This window comes from Crocodylus porosus, unplaced genomic scaffold, assembly GCF_001723895.1.
Source record: "Crocodylus porosus isolate Cpor-Errol unplaced genomic scaffold, CroPor_comp1, whole genome shotgun sequence".
In the NCBI taxonomy this organism is placed as follows: Eukaryota; Metazoa; Chordata; order Crocodylia; family Crocodylidae; genus Crocodylus; species Crocodylus porosus.
In genome coordinates, this window is record NW_017728886.1 from 17,017,040 (window position 1) to 17,044,251 (window position 27,212).

Sequence of the window (27,212 nt, forward strand, 5' to 3'; positions counted from 1 at the left end):
TCTGGAACGGGCTCCCAAGGGAGGTGGTGCTCTCCCCTACCCTGGGGGTATTCAAGAGAAGGTTGGATGTGTATCTAGGTGGGGTGATGTAGGCCCAGCACTCTTCCCTGCTTATGCAGGGGGTCGGACTCGATGATCTATTGAGGTCCCTTCCGACCCTAGCATCTATGAATCTATGGGTTAGTTTACACAATGAAAAAAAAAACGTTAATTTAAAAAAAGTTCCTACAGACTACAAAGATGAATGAGTAGGTATAAATTTCCATGGTAGCATAGCACCAGCCCTGGGTACTGACTTAGTGGCCACCAGTTTTGTGTCCCCTCTACCATCCCATCATGCTCCTACTCTGGGTGCAAAGGCTGCTTGTTATGTATCTCGATAATCTCCCGAGGTCCCTTCCAGCCCTGATGTCTATGAAATCTATGAAATCTGGGTTGCCATCCTTTCATGTATTACAGAATGGCTGCAGCACTGTCTTTACTGAAAAGTGCTACTCTTTTGCAACAATATCAAAAATGAATTAATAATAATAACAATTAAAAAACCCAAGAGAGAATCTAAACAACAACCAAGGCCTGTTTCAGTGATCCTAATTAATCTAAAGGGAATTAATTATTCACATAACATTCTTTAGTTGTCATCCTTCTGGGCAACTCTAAAACCAGTTACATTGAGCCTATCTGCTTTCATGGCATTAATGCCAGTAGGTTCCAGAAGGGTCAGCAATTCACCACTCTGTGTGATGGACTGATATCATACTGGCCAAAAACATGGTTTTGCTTCTCTCAACACTACCTAGCTAATAAGAGAGGAAGCTGGACTTCATTTTACCTTTTACATCAACAAAAAGCTGTCAGGTAAGTTGTACTTGCAGAATCTTTCTTACCAAGAAGTTATGAAGCAAAAAGCACAGAGACTGATTTTTTTTATATAAACTAAAGTTGAGTTTGCAGTGCTAAGCCACTACAGAAAACATTTCTGAACTGCAAATGGAGTAGGATTTTTTTTTTTTTACAATACTGCTGCTAATGTTTTCAGATGCAATGAAAAAAACAAGTTTGTAAGATCCTACTTTTCAAGTTGCCGTAGTCTTTGCCGTAGTTCCTGTGTAGCAATGGGCAGCGATATGTCTGAGGCTATACTTGGAGTTGGTTCTTTGACTGAGAAGTGGCTGGGAGAAGAGGTGAAGTTGGAGCCATGGAGACTGGAGGAACTTCGGCTGAGATCTGTCGGCCACTGGGGACTGGCATTAGGAATTTGGCTTTTTTCACCCAGATCAGTTTTTTTATCACTGTCAATCACTGGGGAAGCTTGGACAGGCTTATTTGAATCAGCTGGTGGAGAAACAGGGACCTGAGCCTTAAAAGATTTTCTTGTGTCTTTGGAAACAGAAGGCCTTTTTACTTGGGCTGAGTGTTGGTGATCTGGAGACCTCTCCTGCTTTTCAAGAGAAAGTACCTAGATAGTAAAAATACACATAACATTAAAGATCTACCATGGTATACAGGAAATAAAGACTTTTTTATATTAGATTTTTGGTAAGCTATACTGTATTTACTCAAATATAAAACAATCCCTCCAGTGATTAGATTCTATAAATGGAAAATTTATAAATTTGTTATAATTTTCCAGGGGTGTAGGTAGTAGCTGTTGTTGGTCTAAGGACATAAACATCCCACACCAGAACGGCATCCAAGCCTGCCTTACATATCTACAGGAGCAAGATTACAACTCAGAATACAGACCCAAAGATATTACTGACCTTATACACTTCATCCTCACACACCACAATTTCACTTTTAATAATCAACACTTCCTTCAGATGATGGGAACAGCTATGGGCACCAAAATGGCCCCACAGTATGCCAACCTTTTTATGAGCCACCTGGAAGAAGACTTCCTTAAGAACTGCACCATCAAACCCTTGTTATACTTAAGATATATCACTGACATCTTCATCATTTGGACTGAAAACCTACAATCTCTGAGTTCCATCAGAAATTTAACAATCACCATCCCTCCATCCAACTTTCTCTAGAATACTCCAGCACCAACATCTCGTTTTTAGACGCAATGATCAGTATCCAGAATGATAAAACTTCCTCAAGCCCAGAACACACTGAATGGATCCAGACCACACCATGACAAGAAATGCAAAACCTGCCAACACATCTCCACCACCCCCACAATTACTACACCCCACAACAGAACCATCATCATTCCCGGATCTTGCAGCTGCACCTCCAGAAATGTAGTACATCTCATCCAATGCACCAAATCCCCTGATGGAAAATACATAGGAGAGACCAAACAACAACTGCGCACCAGAATGAATGCACACTGGAAATCTATCAAAGATAAGAATACCCAATTACCTGTGGGGGCACATTTCTCATAAGAAAACCACTCTTTCCAATGTCTCAGTCCTGATCCTCAAAGGAAATTTACAAAACACTTCCCAGAGATGAGCCTATGAATTGCACTTCATCAACCTCCTTGTCGCAGTGCACTCAGGTGCCCTGTGCCTGAGAGCGGAGACTGCTCTGGGGAGACCCCTAGTGGCAGAAAGGGGGAGGCTCAGCTGCCAGTCACCAGGGCTGCACAGGTGCTGGTTGCCAGGGCAACTGGTAAAACCAGCTGACAGGAAGGGGCAGGGCTTATCTCTTCTTAAGCCCAGGTAGGAGGCCAGGAGGGCAGTCCCTCTTCAGCAGCCGTGGGAGTAGGCACTCAGCTCGGACAGAGGGGAGGACTCTGGCAGTGAGAGCATCCCCCGGTTACTGCTGGGGTTGGGGAGCCCTCCTTCCCCCCCTGCTCCCTCACTCTCTAGTAGGGAGTAGATTTTGTTTGACCAGACAGTCTAGTTTTTATGTTGTAGCCCCAGGGGCTTTATGTTTACTGTTTTGACCGGAGGACCGGGTGAGGCTGTTAGGGGTGGAGGAGGCCTCATAGGGACTCCCCAGTAGCGTGGGGGTTCCTGGCACCTGAGAAGGTGCAGCACTTTGTGGGGTGCAGTGGCCCTAGCCCCAGAGCAAGGGAGAGGGGGCAGCCAGGAGCCCCGGGAGTAAAGAGGAGGGCCAGAACATAACAGGGCCCAGGTCAAACCACGTCAACTCCATCTGCGAGGCTTGGGCTGCGGTGTCAGGGAGGAAAAGGAGCCGCAGGTAGTGTCCCCTGTCGCTGGGGCGCAGAAAAAATGGGCAGCCTCCCGCTGATTACAACCATCTCCTAATCAAGCAAGATCAAGGCGTGGCAGGAGAGTAAGCAGGCGGTTGGCCCATTACAGGAGGGCGGAGCCACCCCGGAAAAGCTCTGATAGTGATACTCCTGTCATACTCCTGGATACTAAAAATCATGGACTAAATATAGACATTGGATTTATGATGCATTATAACCTGCCTGACATCTGACTCCCTAGGTATCTCTCCACAGTTCATCCCCTTTCTCTCTCTTCCCCCACCCCCAAAGCCTGTCTCTCACCCTTTGACTCCTCAATCTATATTTTCACTGACTACCTGTTTTGTATGCAGACCAGCCCAGCCTCTGGCTTCTTTATGTTTCATTCCATCCAGGAAGAGCACACATCAACTGCTGAAACTTCCTTAGCCTGACTAAGGGTTTTTGAACCCAAAAGCTTGCTTAATAATTGTTTTCCAACTATTTAAGTTGGTCTAATAAAAGATATCATATTCACGCAAAGGACCTTGTCTGCTTATAATTTTCCAGGCATTAAATTTAATTGTTGGAGGTTTGCCTTGAAGCCTCCCTCCCACTGCTACAACAGGGGAAATAAATTTGGGGGAATCAGGTAGTAGCTTTGCCTTCTACCCCCACAACTTCTTCCACCTACAGCCCCTCTCCCCTACCCCACCCTCCACCAGACCCTGTTCTCCCTGAGCACATGGAAGTTAGGGGCAAATTTGAAAACATTGATTTTGAAATAAACATGCCTAAAGTAACTTGCATATAGGCAAGTTACTATGGGTACCCATAGACTTAGGTAATTCAGAATGAATTAATTCTACCATTTTTGAAACTACTGCAAATTTTAGCACAGGTACTCCATAAACATGCTTTAAGGTAGTGCTTTACCATCTACTTAGAGAACAAGTACAAACTATGCATGAAGTTAGTCTAAAGTCAAATGGCTCATGATTTACCATATAATTCACTGGGCTGGGCCTCACCAGAGTCAACAGCATTTTAAGCCACTACTCCATGGCTCAGCATTGCTCAGTATGTGTGTATACTCCAGATACCCCTCACAAAGGACCCATGTGCTAATTACTGCCCCCCACACTCATGCCTGGAACCAGGTGTTTTTGTCATTAGTCCCATGTTTCTCCAAAAAATTATATTCAGATAAGGCACAGGACAACCTGGTCTGGCTCCACACTAATCATAAGTGATAGGCTGGGTGGGGGGGGGCAACAGAAGGATTCTGGAAGAACTGTTTGGGGCCCTGTTTCATGATGTTTGGCAGACATTTAAGGCTGGTAAAGAAACAGGAATAATTGGAAATGGAAAAGAAGGCACAACTCAGCTGTGGGAGTGAAGAAGTAAAAATGTATTCAGTGTAGTGGCTCACCATGATTTGAGTCAATGCTAAGGGGGACTGAGCACAATGGGCACTACCATATATCTTATTCACATAGGCTGCAGTAACCTATCTTTGTATGTTTGTACAGTTATATAGGGGAAGAGGACAGGGAGAATGAAAAGGACAATGATGTAACTGGACACGGAGACAGTGAATAAGACAGCAACAGGATCAGCAGCTGTGAAAATGACAGCGACATCAACAGTGACAAGGACAGTGAATGAACTGAGAATGTAAACCCCAAATCGCGTCTTGAACTAAGGGACTGTGATTGAATTACAGAAGGGCAGTGGGTGGGTACGCAGGGGACCAGGTGCATTTATTGTAATGGGTGTCTGGTTTCTTAATGTGGTTTAAGGTCTATGATGGAAAGTTTTATGCTAGATGATGTATATATTCTAATATTATAAAAGCCTTAGTTTGTCTGTCTGTTCATAACTCTTTATACGCACTCTGATGGGCTGAATGAAGCAGCCAATCAGAGAGTTCCACAAGCATTTGACAGCAGACAGTGCAGCTGAGCACCACCATGATGACAAAGCACCAGCAAAGACCACTCAGAGCATGGGGAAGACGAGGGTCCCTTGCCCTGCTTCCTGCAAGTGGTGCTGAGGACCAGATGGAGCGTGGGGAAGGCTAGGCCAGTGCCACTGGCCTTGGCTCCCCCACCCCGCTCCCTTGAAGCGATGCTGAGGATGAGAAGTGGGGGTGGGGCTCGATGCAGGGGAACACAGAGCCACTGGGCCCTGACAAAAGTCAGCAGGGAGGAGAAGAGAGGGAGGGAAGCATGGTGGCAGTGCCTCACTGCCACCACTACTTGACAACAGCCCCAAAAGGACCCTGCCAACATCTGGGAGGGAGGAAGGAGAGCGGGGAGGGGAGGGAGGTGACTGCAGGCCAGACAGACCCAGAGCGCAGGGTGTCAGGGGGGAACAAGCCTAGACCCGAAGGGAAGGTAGAGTGGGAATGGGCCTGGACTCAGGGGGAAGCAATGCCAGATCCACAATGTGGGTGGGGGACAGGCCTCTGTCCACGCCCCTGCCCCCTGGTCATTCTTGATGGGGAAACTGGCTAGTCTAATATAATAAAAGCCTCAGTTTGTCTGTAATGCTTTATTTGCAGTCTAATTGGTTGTCTTCACAGCCAATCACAATGCCAACTGAAACAACCAATCAGAGTGCTCCAAGAGCATTCTGGATAGGAGGCCACGGTGGAACTCCGCCATGATGGTGGGGACAGAGGGGACACTGATGGTCTCCCCCTCCCAGCCCTGCTTCCTGGAGGTGGTGGCGGCATGGGGTGCTGGCCGAGGGGGATGGAGGGGACAGCAGGGCAAGCTCCACCCCCCCCATTCCTGGGAGGCAGCGGTGGCATGGGGTGGTGGGTGGCTGCACTCCGTCCCCACCCACCATTCCTGATGGGTAATTGGCTAGTATAACTATATCTCTCTAGATCTATATATTATTTTTTTTTCAACAAAGCTTGTACAGTTATTCTATACATATATATATATGCACACATGCACAGAGGAAATAAATATTTTTGCAAAAAAAAATATATGCTTGCCCAATATGGGCCATTTGCTTTATGGATACGCACAGAGTTGACAGAGTAATAGAAACATACTTGGTTTCCATTACTAAGCACACGCTGCTTTTGGCAGCAGTTTAATGTGATGTAGTTTGAGGAACTCCCCCCTCTCCCCGCCCATGGTGACTGGGGGGAAAAAAGCTTGTCTTATAGTCAAGCAAATACAGTAGCGAACAAAGACAGAAAAGTAAAATGAGTCTTGTTAATAGAATGAATGAATAAAACCTTTCGCATTGAAAAGTACAACCTCCAAACCTCTGTGGAAACTGGTTCGAAACTAATAAACCATCAAATATTCACTTTATTCCTTTACTTAGCTTTTTCATCAACACTAGCCAAACCAGAGAAAAAGATCACGAAGATGGAAATGCTATCTACTTTTCCACTCTATCTGGGAAGCCTTCCCTTAGCTTTCATCCTCATCTGTTTGAAATCTCATCAGAATTTCTCCTCCTCTACCTTCTAATTTCTCTTTAAGCAAAATGCCTTAAATCATTATGATTCATTTGCAGCAGAACTGATTTTTATCCCTGTTTTTCATATTTAATTCAGCATAGTGTTTTGAGCATATAGTATATATAAAAGATATGATGCATAATAAAAGTCATCACTTTCCTGAATAGTAGTCTACTGTTACTTATGCATCTAACATGGATACAGTTTCCAATTCAGCATGTCTCATAAGAGAGTTGTTCCTTAACATAAAACTGAAAGCACATTTACCCAACCTGTTTTCACTTTTCTCTTGAAGACGCTTTTTAAATCCCATTGACACAAGTCATAGTAAAACCACAAAGTACACTTCTAATGCAACTTTTTTTTACTTCAGCAACACTGTTGCCTGCTATCCTGTAACATTCAAGAATATCAAGCAGCACAATACTTAAGAGAAGTCTGTTGTCCTCTTGTTTAAGCCGAAAATAAAACACTAGAGTAAGTGTCAAACATGCTTCCTCAAAACTCTTAACCATTTATGAATTAAAGGAGAAAAATTATAATACCCTGAGTGCAATCTTCATGTTTATAGTGCTGTTTGGACCAGAATTGTTCAGGTGGAACCGCTGATGCATAGTTAGATCTTCCCTTTCGAGCAGTTGGCTTAGAGGAAGCTTGAAATTTCCCAAGGAGCACTGATGCTGTTCATCCTTGACCTACAACCAATATAGATGAGGTTACGCTTAGCTTTATAAAAATACTCAAAAAAACAAGGAAGCTATGGTTTTATTGCAACATTTTTACCAAGTTCAGATACAGTTTATTTTTAACCCAAATTTAACTGGCCCGACAATTATAGGTGTGCCTCTGGAACAAGAATCAACAAAGAACTGCACTAGTTTGATATCCATACCCTTCAGTTACTACTTTCATTAGAAGATAAAAGTATGCTAATACAATGCAGAAAAACAATCATAGTTGTGTCTAACTGGGCTCCCATAAGCAAAGAATTCTCACAAGAATCAGGGAACAGCATTAACCAAACTAGTCTTTAATTACTCTATTTCCCTTCGCTGCCCAAAAATATTTAATAATTGGATACAGTAGGGCACTTCAGGTTGGATGAGGACATGGGAGATATGCACATGCTAAAGGAAAAAAAGTAGCCTTTATAAGTTAATGGTTGGCTGAAAAAGCAGCTTGTTAAGGCTCAAACAATTGTTTCAAAAATATTGATTTACAACGTAAAAATGTGAGCCATCAGCAGACAGTTGTGGCAGCAAATATTGGTTACAAACACTTCTTTCTCCCTTCTGGGCTGTGGATGCTATTGTAGAAATACCCTAGCAGGAAAATATGCATGAGAATAAAGTAAGTTCACCTCCACTTCAAGTTCCTGCCGTCTGGGATTGTGGATAAAGAAAGTGAAGTGTTCCTCCCATACAGGTTCATTGGTCTTGTATCGAATCTGAAGAGGAAAATAACTAAGTAAAATGCTTTTCTGTCAAAGTTGGCATCAAATGTGCACTCATATTACACAGACAGTTTGTACAGTTCATATTTTGAATGTGACTGACTAAAAAAAGGTCCAGACAGGGTTACTACAAGGCACATATGGTACAATATGACATTTAATAAACAAAATTCATTTTAGAAGTAAAGTGGAGTAACAATTTCACATAGTTTTGGTGAACTGCGTTGTATGAAGTACAATTCCAGCTACTTAGCTTCTACCTTTTATGGTGCTTATTGTAAGGTTCCAGGCTGCGTATAGTACATACTCACATAAACCCTGGCCTGTCTGTGACTAACTAGCAATTGATTTAAGATAGACATGACTTTAAACAAATGTTTAATTTTAACTTGTATTAGGTTCAAACTACTGACAAAGACCAAGGCTTTCATATAATACATCAGGCACCATATATGGGGGTAGTTTAAGTACTCAGTGATAGCTTACCTTACTTTCCTGTGCCTTGTGTCCAACTGATAATAAGACAAGTGGATTGGGATTGCTGTTTATTTTTTTTCCTGACTGATAAAGAGAAAGTGTAAATTTTATTGTTAAAATATGCTATTGCATTTCCTTCTGCTTAAACGCAAGAATTTAACATCTCTTGCTCTTGGATATTTTTTTTAATTGTCAAAATTTAAATGCACTCTGTCATCTGTATCTCTGCAACTGTCCCTAATTTTTAGTGGCTTGAAGATATTTACATGGGCAGAAATTTTTTAGCTGGTTAACACATTCATGCTATGAACTCCCACAACAACTGATAGCTGGTTAGTTTAAAGCAGAGTACTACAAACATTGGAGTTTTAGATTCCTTCCATTTCTTTGAATGAAACTGTTGGAAAACTGCAATCTTGCATACTTTAATGAACATTACAGTCCCCAAAAGCTGATGGAGCATCATCAGTACTGCAAAATGAATGTTGCGGTCTGCATGCAGATGGGAGACATGGAGAAAGCACAAACTCAGGAAGCTTAATTTGTTTACAAAGCAATATTACTATTAAACTAGGTGCAATACCAAATCATCCATAATTCTCCTTGTCAATGGGGAAACAGAAAGATGCACTGTAATGTACCTGATGTATAGTTTATAGTTTACCAAATACTCTTTATTAGAGAATCAACCATCTGTTATATCTAAGCCTTGCTTACCAGCTGTATAGCATTAGACCAAACTGTAAAAATAAACATTGATTTAGAATAAAGCTACATAAAAGTAAAACTTTCCTTCCCATGTTTTCTATAACACATTTTATATTTGTCTATACGAACCAAAAAGCAAAGATAGACATGAAAGTTAATCATCTCAAGCAGCTGTTAATGTAGTTTAGAAGATTTAGAAGTACAGCATACATGGTTAATGTATTTTGAATGTTACCTCATAGGAGATAATTAGACAAAAAGAAAAGTTAGTTGAACCCCGAGCATGTAAGGCCACCAAAATGAAATGAATGAATGACTAGGCTCATTAAATAAATCATTAAGAAATAGTTCATGATTGATAGCTCTCTAAAGCTACACAATTTATCTTTCTAAATGTAACAGTTCACTTGACGTGATCTGATTTTTAGTGGTAAGAGAACACTCCTTCCTTGGACACTGATGCATTTCTTTTTTAAACTCAAAGCATTTTAGCTCCATCAAACCAGCTGAGGCATGCCATTTTTAGGGAATAACAGGATAATAAATTCAAGAATGTCACTGGAAGATTAGAATAAGATTTCTTTTGAACCTGTTTCACAAAATGTTGCCTGAAGTTGTCTTTTCTTCATGATAAGGACCAATCTACAGGAATATTAACAGAAATTATCATACTGTGCCTAGTAATCATTGTTTATATTCCTGATGAAAGAAGTGACCCTACATATATTTGCACACAGAATACCTTAGTAAGATCTGTCCTTAATAAGATTAAGTTTACTGCTCACAGGACCATTCTGTCTCCAAGTGCTCGTCTTCATAGGTTGGTGAGTATGCAGTAAAGTAGGATGTGAATTTACAGTGTCCTAGCTACTCCACACTAACTATCCATAGGGACCCTAATGGTACAATAGGTATTATGTAGCTTGCTTCACTTAGAAAGTATGCCACATTACAAAAAGGCACTCTTCCCTCACAAGAAGAGTTTCGTATAGGGCAGCTATGGTGCTGTAAATTCACACTCAAGCTCTCTGCACAGGATCTTCCCCATGTGGACAAGCTGGCCAAACAAAAATTCATAAATTCACAAGCCTCTTTAATTTTGAGCCAATTTTAATGCTCTTCTTAAATTAACCTCCGAGTCCCTGGACTTTCTACACCATTCATCTAAGCACATGGTATCCACAGATGTTTAAATACTTACAACTGAAAGATTTGTTTTTTTTTTAAATAAAAATTGAATCAAGAAAAAGAATACACATTCTTTTTAAAAGCTTCTTTCTGTGTAAAAACAGATGGATATTACAAAACAGATTCGTTCAAAATATTTTACAGTGCATTTATACAATAACTTGAAAGTTGAAATGCATCTTTTCAGTTGAGGAAATTAATATTTCTAGTTCTGTTTTTAGGTCACTAAAAAGTTATGGTAACCGGAAGCTGTTGCTTTCAAGTAATAGTGCCAGTGTATACAGTTGTTAACGAGATTAATTAAGGGAGTTTTTATTAAGTGGAGCTTAGTTTTCACTACAACTCCTTAACATACCAACTTTCCAGTGCCACTACTCACAAATATAGTGCACTTGACCTAGAGCTAGAGTGTTCACCATCTTGTAGAAAGGGACTGGAAGCTTCCAGGAAAAATATCCAACAGAAAAATTAATCTTTAAACCCAGCTAAATTAATAGACTTTATTGATATTCAGCATGTAGATGTTTTACTTTCATGTCAGCCTTGATCATAAAATACACTTTAAGGTAGAATTTAATATTTTCTAACTTTCTAAAGCAGACTATGTATCATTTACTTAATTTAGAGTCCAAGTTCTTACAGAAAAAAATATTCCATTAATGTCTTTACCACATCAGTTACTTCTTGGTGCTGAGAGTTGGATACTCTGATACTAAATACATTAAGAGTGGAAATTCCATTGACTGTTGGAAGATGTGGAAATTTGTGTGTTTCCAATTAACACTGTGACCTTAAATGGAGAACTATATTAGTTTTACCTTTAGGGCTTTCTGAACAGCAGCCTTCTTCAAGCCATCAGGGTTAAATTCTAATGGATTTTGCTTTTAAGTCAAGAGAGAATGAACATAGGAAGGGTTAATAAGTCATGCAGTTAAGTTATTTTATGAGGTTAAGTAATCACATGACAACATAGAAGAGAAAAAAGCCCAAACTAAAAAACCTTTCCAAACAAAATGATAAAGGAATCACTTCCAAAAGGAAGCCTAAGAAAGCTTTTTGTTCTTTCGTCTTCTTCCAGTGCTAATCTGCTTTTAAACAGTCATTTTCAATCCACTTCTCCTGTATAATTTTGGCTTATGTTGATAAATACATAGGCACCAATGAGTTTTATTGCATGGGTTATATGGTATGCTGACTGTCCTAAAAGCCTCTTTTTATCGTCCTCCTTTACTATGGGAGGAATATATTTTCTAAAGTATCACACCACAAAACAGAGGAAAAGCAAGTTGGTTGGGTGAGTCAGGGAGGTACTGCTTTTATGGGGAAATCAATCACTTATTCCAAAATACCGTTTAATACAAAACGTAAGTAGTTTTAGTCCCTTTCCTTGTTCATTTTGTTCTTTGCCACCAGACAAGTAGCTCACTTACTTTTGGAATTCAATATACTTACTAGTTTAACTTGAAGATGTACAAAATCTGCCAGAGTTTTTGGATATTTGCCGAAATTTAACAACATAATTACCTTGTCCTCTGACCGTTTTCCATTAACTAAAAAAAAAATTCCTTACCTTACCTCAGTAACAATTATGTTGAAGGGATATGCACATATTGTAAAACAGGGAAACTTGCAGTAATTTAGGAATTAAGGGTTTTAAATAAAGGAAACAGAAGCCTAGCAAGGGTGCCATAGCATCTCATTAATTTCCAAGCAGAACTTCCTCTTGATTGCAATGATGAATTCTGCTGGAAAGCTCAGGAATGTGGCACATCAGGAATTGGTGCAAGCTGGTTTTCAAATATGCTATACTTGAGACAGAAAGCAATGTTACCAGTACTTTCCACAAAAAAAAACCTTTTCAAAATCCAAATGCACAGATGACCAACATTATAAAAATGGCAGTAGTCTTTAACTATAAAGAAGCTATAAAATTATTTTTTTGTTTTAAAGTTGCTAGTCACATCCTAAAGTTAAATGGTATGTACTGTAGTATTCCTGGTATTCAAGTACAGGAGTCTGGGTTCCAGTGTGCATAAAACTTTGAAAGAAATTACTGGAGAGCAATATAAATCATGATCAAAAGAATTGTGGAGTGTCATGGAAAAAGACAAAATATTTAAATTTCCAAAAGTATCAGGATGATACAAGTGAGTGGTCATAAACACAATCCTCTGAATATATTGTACTCCATAATCACTCACTCTAAAATCATATTATGTAAGCAACCTCCAAAGTTACTCTCAAAACTTAAAGAAGTTTTTTGAACCCCTACTTGAGGTACCATGACCATACGTGTAAATGTAATATTCCAAAGCATTTTTTCAAAATAACCCTCATAGAACTGTATCTTTATTTTCAAGCCCTCCTAATTAAAAACACTTTCACTCTTTGAAGTTTGCCTTTTGCCTGCACACTGCTGGTTCTCACCAGCACCCATACCTACCTTCTGTGAAATTATAACATCACAAACCCCCCAATATATTATTCACCATCCATAATCTGTTTAAAATCTTAAGAACTTTTTCCATTCCTGCATTCTGTTCTAGGAAGTACCAAAGCAGCAACTTTAACTAGGGCAATGCAGAAGTAGAAATAGTGCGACACAGAGGAACCACATTATTTCCATGGTTTATGTCGAAACCTATGCACCACTGAAATCAATGGCAAAACTTCCATCAACTAAAACATGGTCAGGAGCTTATCCCAAATAACCGTGATATCAGCTAACAGCATCTATTAAGTGCCTGCATGGAGAGTGAAGTTGTAGGAGGCACTATTCTTAATTTAAAAATTATAACACTAGAGATTTTAATAAAAGTGAATAAAATCAAAGTGGCTCTTCATGAGCCATGAGTTTCATAAACTAATCAAGCAAATAATTTCAAAAGTTCCAGGTCACTTTGAAGCCCCCAACACGTTTTTCTAATCTAGTCTCAGTTACCATCAAAAGAGAATTACTCAGATGAATATATACTAATAAAAATCTTTTCCCATTATTTTCTTTGAACTACAATTACGAACAACGCATACAGAGGATGCATTCTCTGGAAAGAAGCATCTTCTGAAGATTTCTACTTTTGAAATGTTACAAAGAAAGAAAGAAAGAAAAAACTCTATAGCATATCACTAAATATTAACAAAAAGCATTCTGTTAAATTGAACAAATGTAAGCTTCGCTTTAGATCAAACTACTTAAAAGCTGAAGCAAAAAACAAACCTATATAATAATTGATAAAGCCAGACTCTTCTAAATCCTAATAAAATGGAACATCTCCTGGGCCCCAATCATAAACTTGTGTCTCGACAATTTTTCCCAAAAAAGAAATCAAAACATTACAGTAATTGCTATAGCTGAAAAAACTAGTGGCCCATTTATTTTGGTATCTTTCCTCTGACACTGACCAATACCAATGACTTTCCAGGAAAGTGTAAACTCTTGTTATATGCCACAAATTATTCAGTATGGCAAACTGTTTTCTTCCTGACCTCAGATATAGGTCAGTTCATATCCTGAAGCATAACTGATTAATAAGCATCCTCTTATAGCTCATATCTGGGGTTTAATGTGTGGTTGCAGAAGCCCTGACAGCATCCTCAGTTGATCTATGGTAGATACTGACCTAGAAATAGCTGCATTAAACACTACCCAAGTTGTACATTATGCAGATTCAAAATCTGAAAAGCAGGCATATTTTTGGTCCTATGTATGTCAGCACTAAGCACGTGGCATATTAACACTAATAGGAAGGCATTTTTGAAAAAAAATCCCCACTAAATGCCTTTGGCACCCTAAGCATTTTTTTAAAGGAACTTTGGCTTATAAGTCACCTACAATATTTAAATTTTTGCAGTGTCTGAAATGGAAATCCTCCCAGGAAGATGTCCCCCAGTATGAAGTGACACACACAAAGATCCACAAAGAAACCACCAAAATGGGAGATTCTCAACACAATTTAGCCACAGCATTTCCGTTATGGCCAGTTTATTTATGGTATTTTATAGCAGGGGGATGGCAACCACAACTGCCTTAAAATTTTAGTGCCAGGAAAACAGCCTTCTATAGTATATGTTTACGTTTGCCCACATAGGACAGGTACTAACTTAATGTGCTGTAATTGGCGCTACTGCACGTTAGTGCACATGAATGCTTTTTTAATAAAGTTAAAGTGCATTAGACTAAACGTACTGCACGTAAGCGCATTAGTATGGGTTTTGCCCACCACGCTAACAAGCAGTACAATTAGTTTTCTGCGCATTAAGCATCTCATGTATACGTGCCCATAGAGACTTTTAGAAATTACAGAAACTGGTATAAATGATCAGAAACCAGTTCAGATCTGTAACAAAATGGAAGTTCAGTGCACATAAACCACTTTCAAGATGGTCAAAACCAGTTTAAGATAAATCTGGATGGATGTAGTATAAAACTTTACTGATTTAGGTTAAATCAGTTTATTGAACTTGTGTCCCAGATCCGCTCTAGATTCAAATGAACAATTAGATAACTTGGAAGTACTTGCTTATAATTCATAACATTAAAATATAACTTAAATTTATGTAACTGTTATTAAATTTATCTTACTTGTACATAGAAATGACTGCCACAGGAAAACTTTAGCAGAAAGGACAAGGCAATTAACTTCTTTCAGTTCATCAATGAGTTTGCTGAGAATTGAACACCAGAAATAGACAGCAGAACTTTAACCCTGAAAGGCCGTAACCTGAAACCTCAGGTTAAAGAGCATACATGGCTTACCCTTCAAGTTCAGATTTCCTGATTGTGAAGGCACAGGTAACTACCAAGTTGTTTGTCCATAGTGTTGTTTATAGTTAAAGACTATTAATTAAATTACATTAAAGACTGTCACCATAGAAGAACGTAGTGTTCAGAAAAAACTATGCAGGTAAAAAGTACTGAGTAACTGGTGGAAATAAAAAAGGCCCAGGGATTTGCATAACAAAATAAGCTAATGACGTGAAATAGAATTTACAAAGAATTTATACTTTCAGCAGCACAAAGTACTATATACTTTTTATTATGAAATTTGAACAGGTGAGGAGAGGTTGCAAGTGTTCACATGTCATTTAAGAGCAACCACAGGGAGACTGGCTTTAAATAATTTATTACAGCATAATTTCATTCCCAATACAAGTGAACACTTCAACCACAATATTCTGCTATAGCACAAATTTTATTTTTCTATCAGTGTAACAAAGCAAAATAAGACCTTAATAACCTACTTATCTTAAGTTTTTATCATTATGTGTAATTTACTTACCCAATATCATGCTGATCTCTAAAATTAAAAATCTTTGAAACTGAAAATCTTTGAAATACAATAAAAATGTAGCACAAAAATAATGCACACTCATTGAAACCATGCAGCAAAACAAAATGCATGCTCCATTATTCTACTAGTGTGAGTGGCTTTAGTAGCACTAATCCACACTCTGGCAGATTAAAAAACATTTATATAAAATAACACCAGAGAACTCACAAATAGTGCTCTATAGAGTGAGGTAGTGTTTTCACAAAAGACTAGTCCTGATGCTCTCCTCTCTTTTAAGTATCCACACCCAAAGCTTCCCTCGTAGATACTCTTAGGCAGATGGAAATGGAAGGAGAAAGCAGACAGTGATAGCATTGTGGCAGAATGAATGCATAAGCATCTTTGCTACATAGGAAAGTTAAGGAAAACAGTCAAAGGATTCTAGAGCAACTGATAGATATAACAAATATGCACACGTTTGTCACTGTACATTGTTTCATCAATTAATCCAGTTTCTTTAGTGCTGCAAGGCAGGCCTTAAAAAAATTGTATATTTCAAAGTACATTGATCTTATACGGCATACCTCATTTCCTTGGTTTATTCTCTATATCCTATCTTCAGATTTTAACATGAGACAGCCTGTCCAAGTAACTGAAAAGGGACAAGTCCTTTATTCCAGTTCAGTTACTAGTCCTGGCAGACAGAGTGTAAGTGTAAGATCTTTTTCTCAGCTATGACCCATCTATGTCATGGCTGTAAGTGCTTTTAACATGGATTGCCAATCACAACAACAGAAATTTAGCTTGAATACCAGCACCCTAAACCTGGAATGTATTGGTAATACTAAGGATATTGGCTGTAAACTAGTTTTTAGGTACCATCAAAGTAATGATTATGCTACAGGATATTTTAGTGAAAACATTAAACTTAAGAAAAAAATCTTAATTCTTATCTACACCATTTTTTACATTCATTTAAAAGGCGTATTTTTAATTTAATCAGCAAGACTTCTAGTCTGACTTTCAAACGTTTCGCTCCCCATTGAAAAAGATGTGGCTAGAGCTACAGATTCAGTATCCTAACAATTTACACCACATTATTCACAAGTAAATATGTGCCTAGTTTTTGCCAGCATGAGGATGGACACCTGAAAGGGTATTTGCTGTTCCTGTGTAATTTTAAAGCAGACAGACAAACTTTTCCCTCTCATCTTGGAAAGGACCCATCTAGAGCTTTCAACAATTTTACTATATCAGACTAATGGCTAAAGCTTGTAAGAGTTTGCTTAACAGCTCTATGATGGCTTGGAAATATTCTTGTCTATAGTACTAACAGAAGTATTTTCAGTCTCTCTTTGTGAGGAAATTTATTCACAGCAACTTTACACCCATCTCTAAGCCCTCTCCCTTTCTGTTTTATCTTTTTTGAAGGCAGGGAAACCAGGATTGAACACACATGGAGAGTGTCAGTCAGGGCCTGTTTTCCCACTTAAAATTAAAATTACCTGAACAAATGTGCTATAGTTGTACTCGACCCCCCTCCAAAACACCCTGATAACATTCCAGCTTTCCTACTGTATTACTCCTTAAGACTTTACTCCCATGGTGCCACAGATAAATGCTACCAGAAAAAACATAAACAGTATAAATTTAGGAAAAGAGCACCAGATTAGGACCCAAAAATCCTGAGCTCAATTTCCAGCAATGTCTCTGGCCTGCTGGCTGACTTGGGGCAGATAATTTTCCCTTTCTCTGCCTGAGGCCACGGACAGACATAACAGTCATACCAGTATCAAATTGTACTAGTATAAACTGTTCCAATATAACTGTAAAGTCTGCATGCTGCTATCATGATATGCAACACAAAACCTCTGGGACTTCAACACCATTTCATTCAGGGTTAAATTTATAGTGATTTATACCTATATAGAAGCATCCAGACTCAGTTATAGCTGACATATGCTCCTGTAAGAACTATTGATCAAGTGTTAGATACTATTATTATCATTACCCATTCAGATGAAAATATTGTCCCAAAAAGTGGGCAGATCTTAAGCCTCTACTGATGTTTAATAATTAAAAAAAAAAATAAAGACTTTAAATTTCTCTAATCTTTCTGAGGGAAATCAGGATGAATTAAAGGGTCCTGCTACACATTCAAGTTAAAGCTGGATAGAAGTCAGCTATAGAGTTGTTACACATTTTTGAGCACCAAGTTTGTAGCTGGCTGGTTCTTTTTATAGCTGAATAGTCATGTGATAATTACACATTCATCTGATCTCAATTTACTGCATGATTAACCAGTTAATTGCATAATATATTATGTAGTGTGTAGCAGGGGCCATAGATTTACATGAAACAGGAATATGAAGAAGGCAAAGATGACAATCTCCAGTAGCATCTGTTTACTTGCTGAAGAAGGTACACTATTGTGGCGAATTAGGGCTCTGTTGAAGAGGGGAAACAGAAAAATCTAAACACCTAATTTTAGTGAACATATTTTATTGCACTTTGCAGATTTTTTTAAACTGAAAGATTTGCTTAATTACTGTAAAACCGAGTATTTGAGCAATTTTACAGGAAGGTCAGTACAATTTACTGAGAGCAAACTAAGACAGTAGACAAACACTTTTCTAAAAGTGCAGGAGTATCTTGAAATAAACATTAGGCAATAGCAGATTACCTGATCCAGTTGATTTTGTTGACCAAATGAGGATAACTCTCTCAATTTGTAGCTCTCAGTATTACTGAAGTTTAAAAGGTAATATACAAGATGAAATCCCACATAGTTTGTAGGGCTTTTCATTCTACGTAAAACTTTAATATTGTTTCCAACTATTACTTTAGCTTTAGTCCATATGAAATAAATGATGAAGGAATGTAGCTTTTGAGAGGAGTCATATGGGAAGAAGCCAGAACTTGCTCAACTTATTTGCACTTACATTTGTTTGATATTGCATTTCAGGTGAGACTAACTTAAATATTCCTGTTTTAAAAATGGCATGCTTTTATAACTCTTTTGGTTAGTAAACCTTATTTGACAATATTAACGAAATCATAATACACCAAGCTGAACTACAATAAAAAACAATAAATACCCTGCATTTGAAAGATTGTCTAAAACTATCCCAACCATGCATCCATGGTCCAATATAAGATATCACTCAGAAAAATCCTTGCCTAATGCTAGCTTTTATGTTTTTACTTAGGATATGTTTTCCACTACCTTTTAAAATTGTGACAAACTCTTTACTAATCTGCACTCAACTGTGAGATAGCCTGTGCTTGCTGCTCTTGGGCACTCTGTGTATACATGCAAGTTTAAAATGAAGACAAGCGTTGTTCACAAACCTATTATACCTGATGAATCAGCACCCAATAAATAAGCTTGCTTGAACTCAGGGTAGTGGAACCATCCACTTCTTTTGTCTAGGCTGATACATATGTGTTGTTGTTGTTTTTTTTAAAAACAGTATTAATAAAATACGCAGCCTTGCCGAATCCAGTAATGGTGCATTTAAAAAAAATTACCGTGATAAAACAGCAGACTTTATGAAATATCTTTCACATCATATAAACATGTGGACCTTGTATTGCACACATGAAAACATGAACAAGAATAGAACATGGTATAATGTGTGTTAGTAAAGCAGTGCAGCATACCGTTAAGCAAGATGTGCTATAAGGAAGTAAGAGGTGCTCTAAGCAAAGGCTACTAGCATAGTATGACTTACTGGAAGATTTCTTGCTGAATCCAAATACAAAATAAGCAATGCAGAAGAAAGCCCATCATTGGCTTGGTCTTTGTCAGCTTTAATGCTTGTGAGTGCCTAATTGAAAGATAGTAAAATGAAATGCACTAAGCATGTTTTTGTAAACTGAACAAAAATACAAAGTTATTTCTATTTCAAATGCTAACCCCCCCACAAATAAATACATACCTGCATATGGTAAGACAGTATCCATGAAAAAACAAATAAAAATGCTCGAGAAAGATAAAAAGCTTGCAATAAATAATACAGTTGATTCATAACAAAAATTATATCAAATATAAGATTAAATATGGTTTCCATATATTTTTGGATACCAATACCTTTGGATGATTTTATAATACCTACATTTCTTATGAATTTAGATGCTATTTTTTTTCTGTAAACTTTATCTCTGTCGCCTAAAAAAGCTTCTAAATGATTTTAAATACAATCATCTGGTGTAAATAAAATAAATATCCAGCACACATTCCATTACCCTACCTATTCTTTCTTTATATATGCAATTTGCTCAATAACAAAACTATTTCCATGGGTAGAAGCTAGTAACTTGTGTTCTTATTTCCATATCAAGAAATGTGCAAGTTCCAGTTGTTACCCTGTGAGGTTATTTTACATTTTAGGAAGGTTTTTTAGCATGCTGTTAAGCCCTCACAATGTAACTGGTGTGCAGTTTTTAAACTCCCCCCCACAACCAACCAACCAACCAAACAAACAAATCATACATTGGCAGTGTTTCTTATACTTAACAGATGCCACAGCATATATTAAAAAGTCTTTTTTAAAAGACAGAATTTGTGCATATTTCCATTCTCGAATCAAGCAGCTTTTGGTATATGATAATGAATAGCTATTTAGAACTTTCATTAGCCAAGATTTCTGCCTCAAGGAATACATCAGGAAAAAATCACAAGGCATCAATATCGCACTATTATTTATGTTTCAAGGGTGTTGGTTGTAGCCATGTTGGTCTATGGATGTAGGCCAACAAGGCTCTTTGGGTAAATGTGATATCTTTTATTAGACCAATTAAATAGCTGGAAAATTATTTTTTTGCAAGCTTTCGGGCACAATGCCCTTCTTCAGGGATCGGGAGAGTCTGCTCTTGTTTTGTATTCTCTTGGATGGGACAGAAGCCAAAATGCATGTCTCTGAAAAGGCGAATGCATGGCAGTGAGGATCAGAGGTGACAGGAGACAATAGATATCAGACAGGTAGATGTGGGCCAGGAAGGGGGGAGTGTTGACCTGATGATAGAACGTAGCTGGTAAAATGTCAAGAGGTTACCTGGGGTTATCAGTTGGATGGCAAGTAGGTTATAATGAGCCATAAATCCAAAGTCTATATTTAGTCCATGATTTTTTGGACCTAGTAGATTTATAAAGTGAAATTTGTAGGCTCATCTACAAAAGGTGTTTTGTAAATTCCCTTTGAGGATTAGAACTGAGAGACTGGAGAGTGAGTGGTTGTCTTGTAAGAAGTGTGTACCCACAGGTAATTGGGTATTTTGTCTTTGATAGATTTTTGGTGTGCATTCATTCTGGTCCACAGTTGTTGTTTGGTTTCTCCTACTTATTTTCCATCAGGGCATTTAGTGTACTGGATGAGATGTATTACATGTCTGGAGGTGCAGGTGTAAGATCCAGGAATGGTGATGGTTCTTTTGGGGAGTGTAGTTATTCCCACTCCTACTCTGGCTTCTATTCCATCTGGGAAAACACAAAATACCAGCAGACTCTCCCTATGCCTGAAGACAGGTGTTTGTGCCTGAAAGCTTGCAAAGAACAATTTTTCCAACTATTTAATTGGTCTAATAGAAGATGTCACACTAACCCAGAGAACCTTGTCACACTATTGTTTAAGTATATTTGTTTGAAACCTCTCATTTAACTCTCTAAACAGGAGATGCAATAACTCTCTTGAAGGAGGAAAGATACAGATGGATCTGTAAAGCAGTGGTTTTCAACCTGTTTTCATTTGAGACCCCCTAATAAATTTTGAATGAAAGTACGGACACCTTTGAATTATACATGTGCATATTCACATATTTATGACTGAAAATAGTTTTGTTTCACAGACCCCTTAGTCATAGTCTGCAGATCCCCACAGGTCTGCTGACCACAAGTTGAAAACCAATGCCCTAAACCCTCTATCAGAGAATACTCTGTTTAGATAAATACATTTTTTCCCTCTAAAAATTTTCTATAGATCCTAACTTATTTCTTTAACAATGGTGGGTCAAATTCTAAGCTAGGTGTATCGTATACCCAAACCTTACCTGAGACGAGTTGATCTGCTTTAGGCATAACACTAAGGACAGCATTCTCTGTGGAAGTTTGAGTTTCCTAACATTTTTTCTTCTTGGAGATCCACCAGCATCAAGTGTGTGCGTATGTGTATATGTATAGATATATAGATATAGATATATGTGTATATATGTGTGTGTGTGTGTGTGTATATATATGCAGAACACTGTTTACTATTAAGGCCTGTATTGTTTAACATTTGGCTCATTTATTTGGTTTATATGCTTCATATCTAAAATTTTTAAAAAAACCTATCAAAGATTTATATATAATAATAATCAGCTTCTATGGGATGGTTAAAAGAGAAGCTTTTGCTATGTGGAGCTGTCCTTAAACTGAATTCCAACCATGAGCAGTTACGTACATCTAGAGAGTCTCTCACATTTCCATACAGCCTTAAAATAAATTTTAATCTTTGTGGAGTTAGTATAATAAATCCACAAGGAAATAAATCAAATGCCTGTTGCTACTAAACAACTAATATCTTGCAATGACAGATTTCCTTTTACCCTTGTTCATGATATTTGTTACTGAAACAACACAGATATATGACATCATATCCCTAGATATAAAACTGAACTGAAAGGTATTGAAGTATTAAGGTTAGGAATAATGGATTTTGCCAATCTTCTTAACTGTAGAGAATTAGCTTATTTAAAACATTAAAAAACAGAAAAGATGAAATCAGAGTGGGGTAAAGGAATAACGTTTCCAACCTTATTACCTTGTCAAGATTCTCAGCAGTTGACATCAATGTGAGCCACTCCAGTTTTAAATGTAATTTTCCTTTGGAGACTTCATCCAGAGTGAACCACTGCCAACACAATAAATTAAGCAAAATGATACCTAGTAGCATTCTATCAAATGATTGAATATAATAAAAATTGGCTATTTTTTAAAAACTGTAAACCAGCTTAAATCGAGAAGAACTGCAATCTGTAGAATCTGAAAGGTTCAATTCATAGATTCAGATATGCTGTGTCCCATAAACCATTAGCAGGTAATACAACTGCTCAGCACTTCAATATCAAATGACCAGCTTCTTAAAAAATAAAACCTTTTAAGAAATCTAGATGATCCTCTAAGTTTTTAAAAGCAGCTCTGGAGGTACAATATAATGTAGCATTATTTTAAGTCCCTATGTTGGATACAGGGTATAAAATTACGCTGTGATTAAAACATTACTTCAGCATAACAGATATCATTAACGAGTTCATTAAGTTTAACAGTAATTCATATAGACAAAAGAATAATTTGGGTTTCTATTTTTTAGAAAAGAAATAAGTAAAAAAGTTTCTGACTCCTTGCTTGTGTTTACCAGTAAAATGAGGCAGGGTCACAGTAAGATGTCCGCTCTTTTAAGGCAGAAACTGACAGCCCTAGCAGTCAGGCAGGAACCTCACAGCTGCAGGTTATCATGGCAGCAGGAATGAGGGAATTAGCCTGCACCTGCAGGTGGTCAGCTGACCAGAAGAGGCAGGGCCTGGGGCACATATAAACCCCAGGGCTAGGACTAGAGGGTAGTTCTTTGTCAGCAGCCAAGGGTAAGAAGGTCTCTTAGAGGAAGCTAAGTAGGACCAGGGAAAAGACATATAACCAGATGACTGCCTGTTCTACTTCTGGTAGGATTAAGGGACTCTGGCCTGCAAGGTGTTTAGCGCTATGGGGAAGGTTTAACGCTTTTAAAGGGACAGAGTACACCCCAAACTGCTTGCATTATGTTATAGCCCAGGTGCTCATATTTTGATTGCTGTTTGTAAACTGGTAGATCGGGCTGAGCCTATTGGGGAAGGGGGCCTCATTGGGGCCCACTACAGTGTGGGGACCCTGGCGCCAGTGTGGACGCCATGATGGGGGGGTGAGCAGACCCCTGCACCAGTGTGGGCACTGTGGCAAAGGGGTGAGCAGACCCCAGTGCCAGAGAGGGCGTAGTTACTGAGGCCGGACTGAGTCCTCAACACAAGGAGACAGCTTTTATATAACATCTGCAAGGCATGGGGCATAATAAAAGGGGTGGTTTTGGAGTCATGAATCTAGCCCATAAGGCTGGGGGAGTACCATAAGACCCCTCCCGAGTGTGGGGTCCAATAAAGGGGTCCAGTAACTGACAGGGCTTAGGGGAGACTGTCAGGACTGTGACCGAGTAGCAATTCAAGGGCAGCCTCCCAATCCATCATTCATAACAACAAGACGTGGCAGGTGGGCAGTAGGTGCCCATAGGGTGGAGCCAGCATGGTAACGGTGCCCTTGGGACATCACGGCCATTCCAGGGGTAGCAGTATTGTGACAGTCAGATAAAAGTAGAAGGGCTTCATTCTGTATCTTTCACTGATTCAAATAGCTTTTATTTTTGTAAATAAACCCATCAAGGTCTTTAAAAAAAACATTCAACATGACTAAGCACAGTACTGAGGTTAATTCATACACATAAGGTATGCCATGTTGGCCTACATGAAAAAGTGAGTAAAAAAATGAGTCCATAGCAAGTCTTAAACAGTAACAGACTCACCTCGTCTAGAAAACGCTCCTTCTCAACTTCAATTAGATCTATCATTAGACTAAAAAGAGAACAATACTTTAGAAGGGAATAACAAAATCTAGAACGGGACTTAAAAAGAAAGCATTTACCCTGACGAGTTCAAGTTTTCCAACAGACTTCCAGACTTTTTAAACTGTAATTTATATAACATTTTTACACACGTGCCATGCATTTTCTCCAGATTTGGGGCACTGATTACAAGCAGGGAAGCTGATTATTCTTCGCTGGAACAAGCATGGAGTTGCTGCTACAAGATGGCCACAAGCTTCTCTTTTAGGCAGAAGCATGAGGGGCAGAGTCCCATGCTAACATTTTCTAGTTGCTCTCCAAGTGAAAACAGTTTTTGGCTGAGCAGCTGGAGAGCTGGTAACACTGGCCCCCATCCCTACTGCATGCTGAGCTGCTTGTCTAGCTCTACAATGTATCTCTAGATAAATAATTTTCTAGATTCTGCCCTCCAAAAGTAAGACGCATTTCTATTTCTGGGGTGAGCGGTATGCAAGAAAATATGGGACTATATTTTACAAAAAACCTCAAAAATATGCAAGAAATTTAAACAGTCAAAAACATTTTTTTTTCTTTTTAGAAAGAGATCTTCTGTGGCATTTACCTTCCCAGAAAATCATCTTTGTCTGGGTCTTCATCAAAGAGCTCAATCTCCAACTCCTGTCCTGGGTGTTCATACACTAAAGCCTAGAAGCATAATCCTTATTAGTTTACAAGAACATAAGAACTTGCCCAGTAGCCTTTATCACAGTAGCAGAGTCGATGCTGGACTGGTTAGGACCAGGATTTTTTCTGCTGTTCCTCTCTCACTTGCAGTCTCCAGCATTTAAGGTCTAGGAAGTTCTGATTCAGAGGCTGTGCCCTTGACTCCCATGGTCAATAGCTACTAATGCACCTTTCCTCCAACCAATTGTCCAATCCCTTTTTGAATCTGGCTAAACTCTCTGCTTCCACAACATCTTGTGATGATGAGCTCCACACTTTAATTACATGTTGTGTGAAAAAGAACTCCCTTTTATTAGTTTTAAACTCATTACCTATAAGTTTCATTTTATGACTCCTAGTTCTTAATTATATATAACCTGTACCACTGAGTTTACCTAGTGAATTCTGCAATGTAAACAGAGCAATAATGAAACACTCTGAACCACAGAATTGCTAAGGGTTTGTCAACATAAAATAAAATGCATTCATAAATATTTCACCTGAATTTGAGACCAAGTCAAATTTGTAAGCTGGCTGGACACTAGAAACTAAGGACTGAACACCAATATTGATTTTTATGACGCACTATAATTTGCCTGATTCCTGAAATTCTTCCCCCACACTACAGGCTATAATGATCCTCCTCCCCTTTTGGTACTTCTTGATCTCCCAGTAATCACTTTTCTCTTCTTCTGCTAACTGTTAGTCTGCTACTCCTGAAAATTTCTCCCCCTCCAATTTCACAGCTCTAGCCAATGTTCTTAACAATCACTGTGCTTGCTTTCCTCCTCAGACCTAAAGAATGGCCTGCATTTAAAAGCTGTCTAACTTTATCACAATTATGCAGCTGGTCCAATGAAAGTTATCATCCCCCAAAAATTCTTGCCTCTTGCATAAAACCATTTTGGCATTTAAATGCTGGGAATGAGTGGCACTAACGTCTTAGCAGCATTAGAAATCGCATGCAAAGCTTGGATGAAGTCTAGATGAAACCTCAGAATTTTCTGCTTTAGACAAACATAATTAAAATGAACTGCCTGTTTCTGTATATGCAAATATGTATGCTACAGCATTGCATCCTAATTTAACACTATTTCACTTTTAAAGTAGATAAAAATTGCTACTTTTGTATGCACTGAAGGCAAAATATAAAACAACAAATGTTCCTCTCAAGGAATGGGATTGATCTGGTCCACTCTGACATTTATACTATTTATTAATATATTTTAACAGAACACCCAGAATTGATTTTTAGAAATACTGAGACTAAGCCCACACCAAAGAGAACAAATCAATAAAGCATTTCCAAAACAATAACTAGGATTTTAGCAGATGACATCCGGAAGTCTATTTGGAAAATACTATGGTGATTTCCTATCAACCTGAAGAAGGTACCTCACTAGAAAACAACTTTATATTGTGTATGTGCATGAAGTACATGTGTATAATACATCTTGCCATGGTTTGTACCTCATAAACTTCATTCCATTTTGGATTGAGATTTTCTTTGATGACCTTGCTTTGGAAGATCTGGTTGCCAACACGAACGATTCCGTAAGGGTCTGACTTTCCCTTGACAATTCCTTTTAAATATGTATCTTTCCCTTCCAGATCCTGAGCTTCAATAAAATGTATCCTAACAACACCCTGAGCAAAGCGAGAAAAACAGTTTACCTACTGATCTAAATATCTAGGTTTGTTAATATTTTGAATAGCAGTTTCTTTAAACGCCTTTAAAAATATCCATTATTATTCCATCAAAAATAAAACTTCCATTAGTCTTTTCAAACATTTTTATAGCAATAAATAATTTTAACAACTTAAAAAAGCAAGAGAGAGAGAGAGAGAGAGAGAGAAAAGAAACCTCGATTTTGAGGGTCAGGATAATTAAAATACTAATCGTACTTTTTGTAATGCCAGTCTGCAAGGGCTTATATATGGAACCAGGGAGAAGACATGTAACCAGATCTTCCCCCACACATCTTTGGGAGGAGAAAGGGGGCAGTGATTTCTCCCTTTGGCACTTAGCCATGACATGAAAAAACTTCATCTTTGGCATGAAATAAAATCCAAGCTGCAATGTAGTAAGTGTATTACTGTTACCAGCAGATGCATCAAAGGTAATGTCCAGTTTTTCCACTGAAAC

General features: G+C 38.3%; 1 protein-coding gene across 1 annotated transcript in view; it reads right to left on the reverse strand.

Moving 5' to 3' along the window:
* The window catches only part of ESYT2 (extended synaptotagmin 2), a 151,011-nt gene that overhangs the window by 14,408 nt on the left and 109,391 nt on the right, over positions 1 to 27,212 (reverse strand). The window contains exons 10-20 of the mRNA XM_019528575.1: positions 26,537 to 26,713; positions 24,966 to 25,048; positions 24,326 to 24,374; positions 22,541 to 22,630; positions 19,475 to 19,570; positions 15,969 to 16,070; positions 11,289 to 11,351; positions 8,584 to 8,658; positions 8,005 to 8,091; positions 7,190 to 7,339; positions 1,074 to 1,459 (exon numbers count right to left, since the gene is read on the reverse strand). Of these exons, the coding sequence (XP_019384120.1) occupies positions 1,074 to 1,459; positions 7,190 to 7,339; positions 8,005 to 8,091; positions 8,584 to 8,658; positions 11,289 to 11,351; positions 15,969 to 16,070; positions 19,475 to 19,570; positions 22,541 to 22,630; positions 24,326 to 24,374; positions 24,966 to 25,048; positions 26,537 to 26,713 (1,358 nt within the window). The remainder of the gene's footprint in view (positions 1 to 1,073; positions 1,460 to 7,189; positions 7,340 to 8,004; positions 8,092 to 8,583; positions 8,659 to 11,288; positions 11,352 to 15,968; positions 16,071 to 19,474; positions 19,571 to 22,540; positions 22,631 to 24,325; positions 24,375 to 24,965; positions 25,049 to 26,536; positions 26,714 to 27,212) is intronic.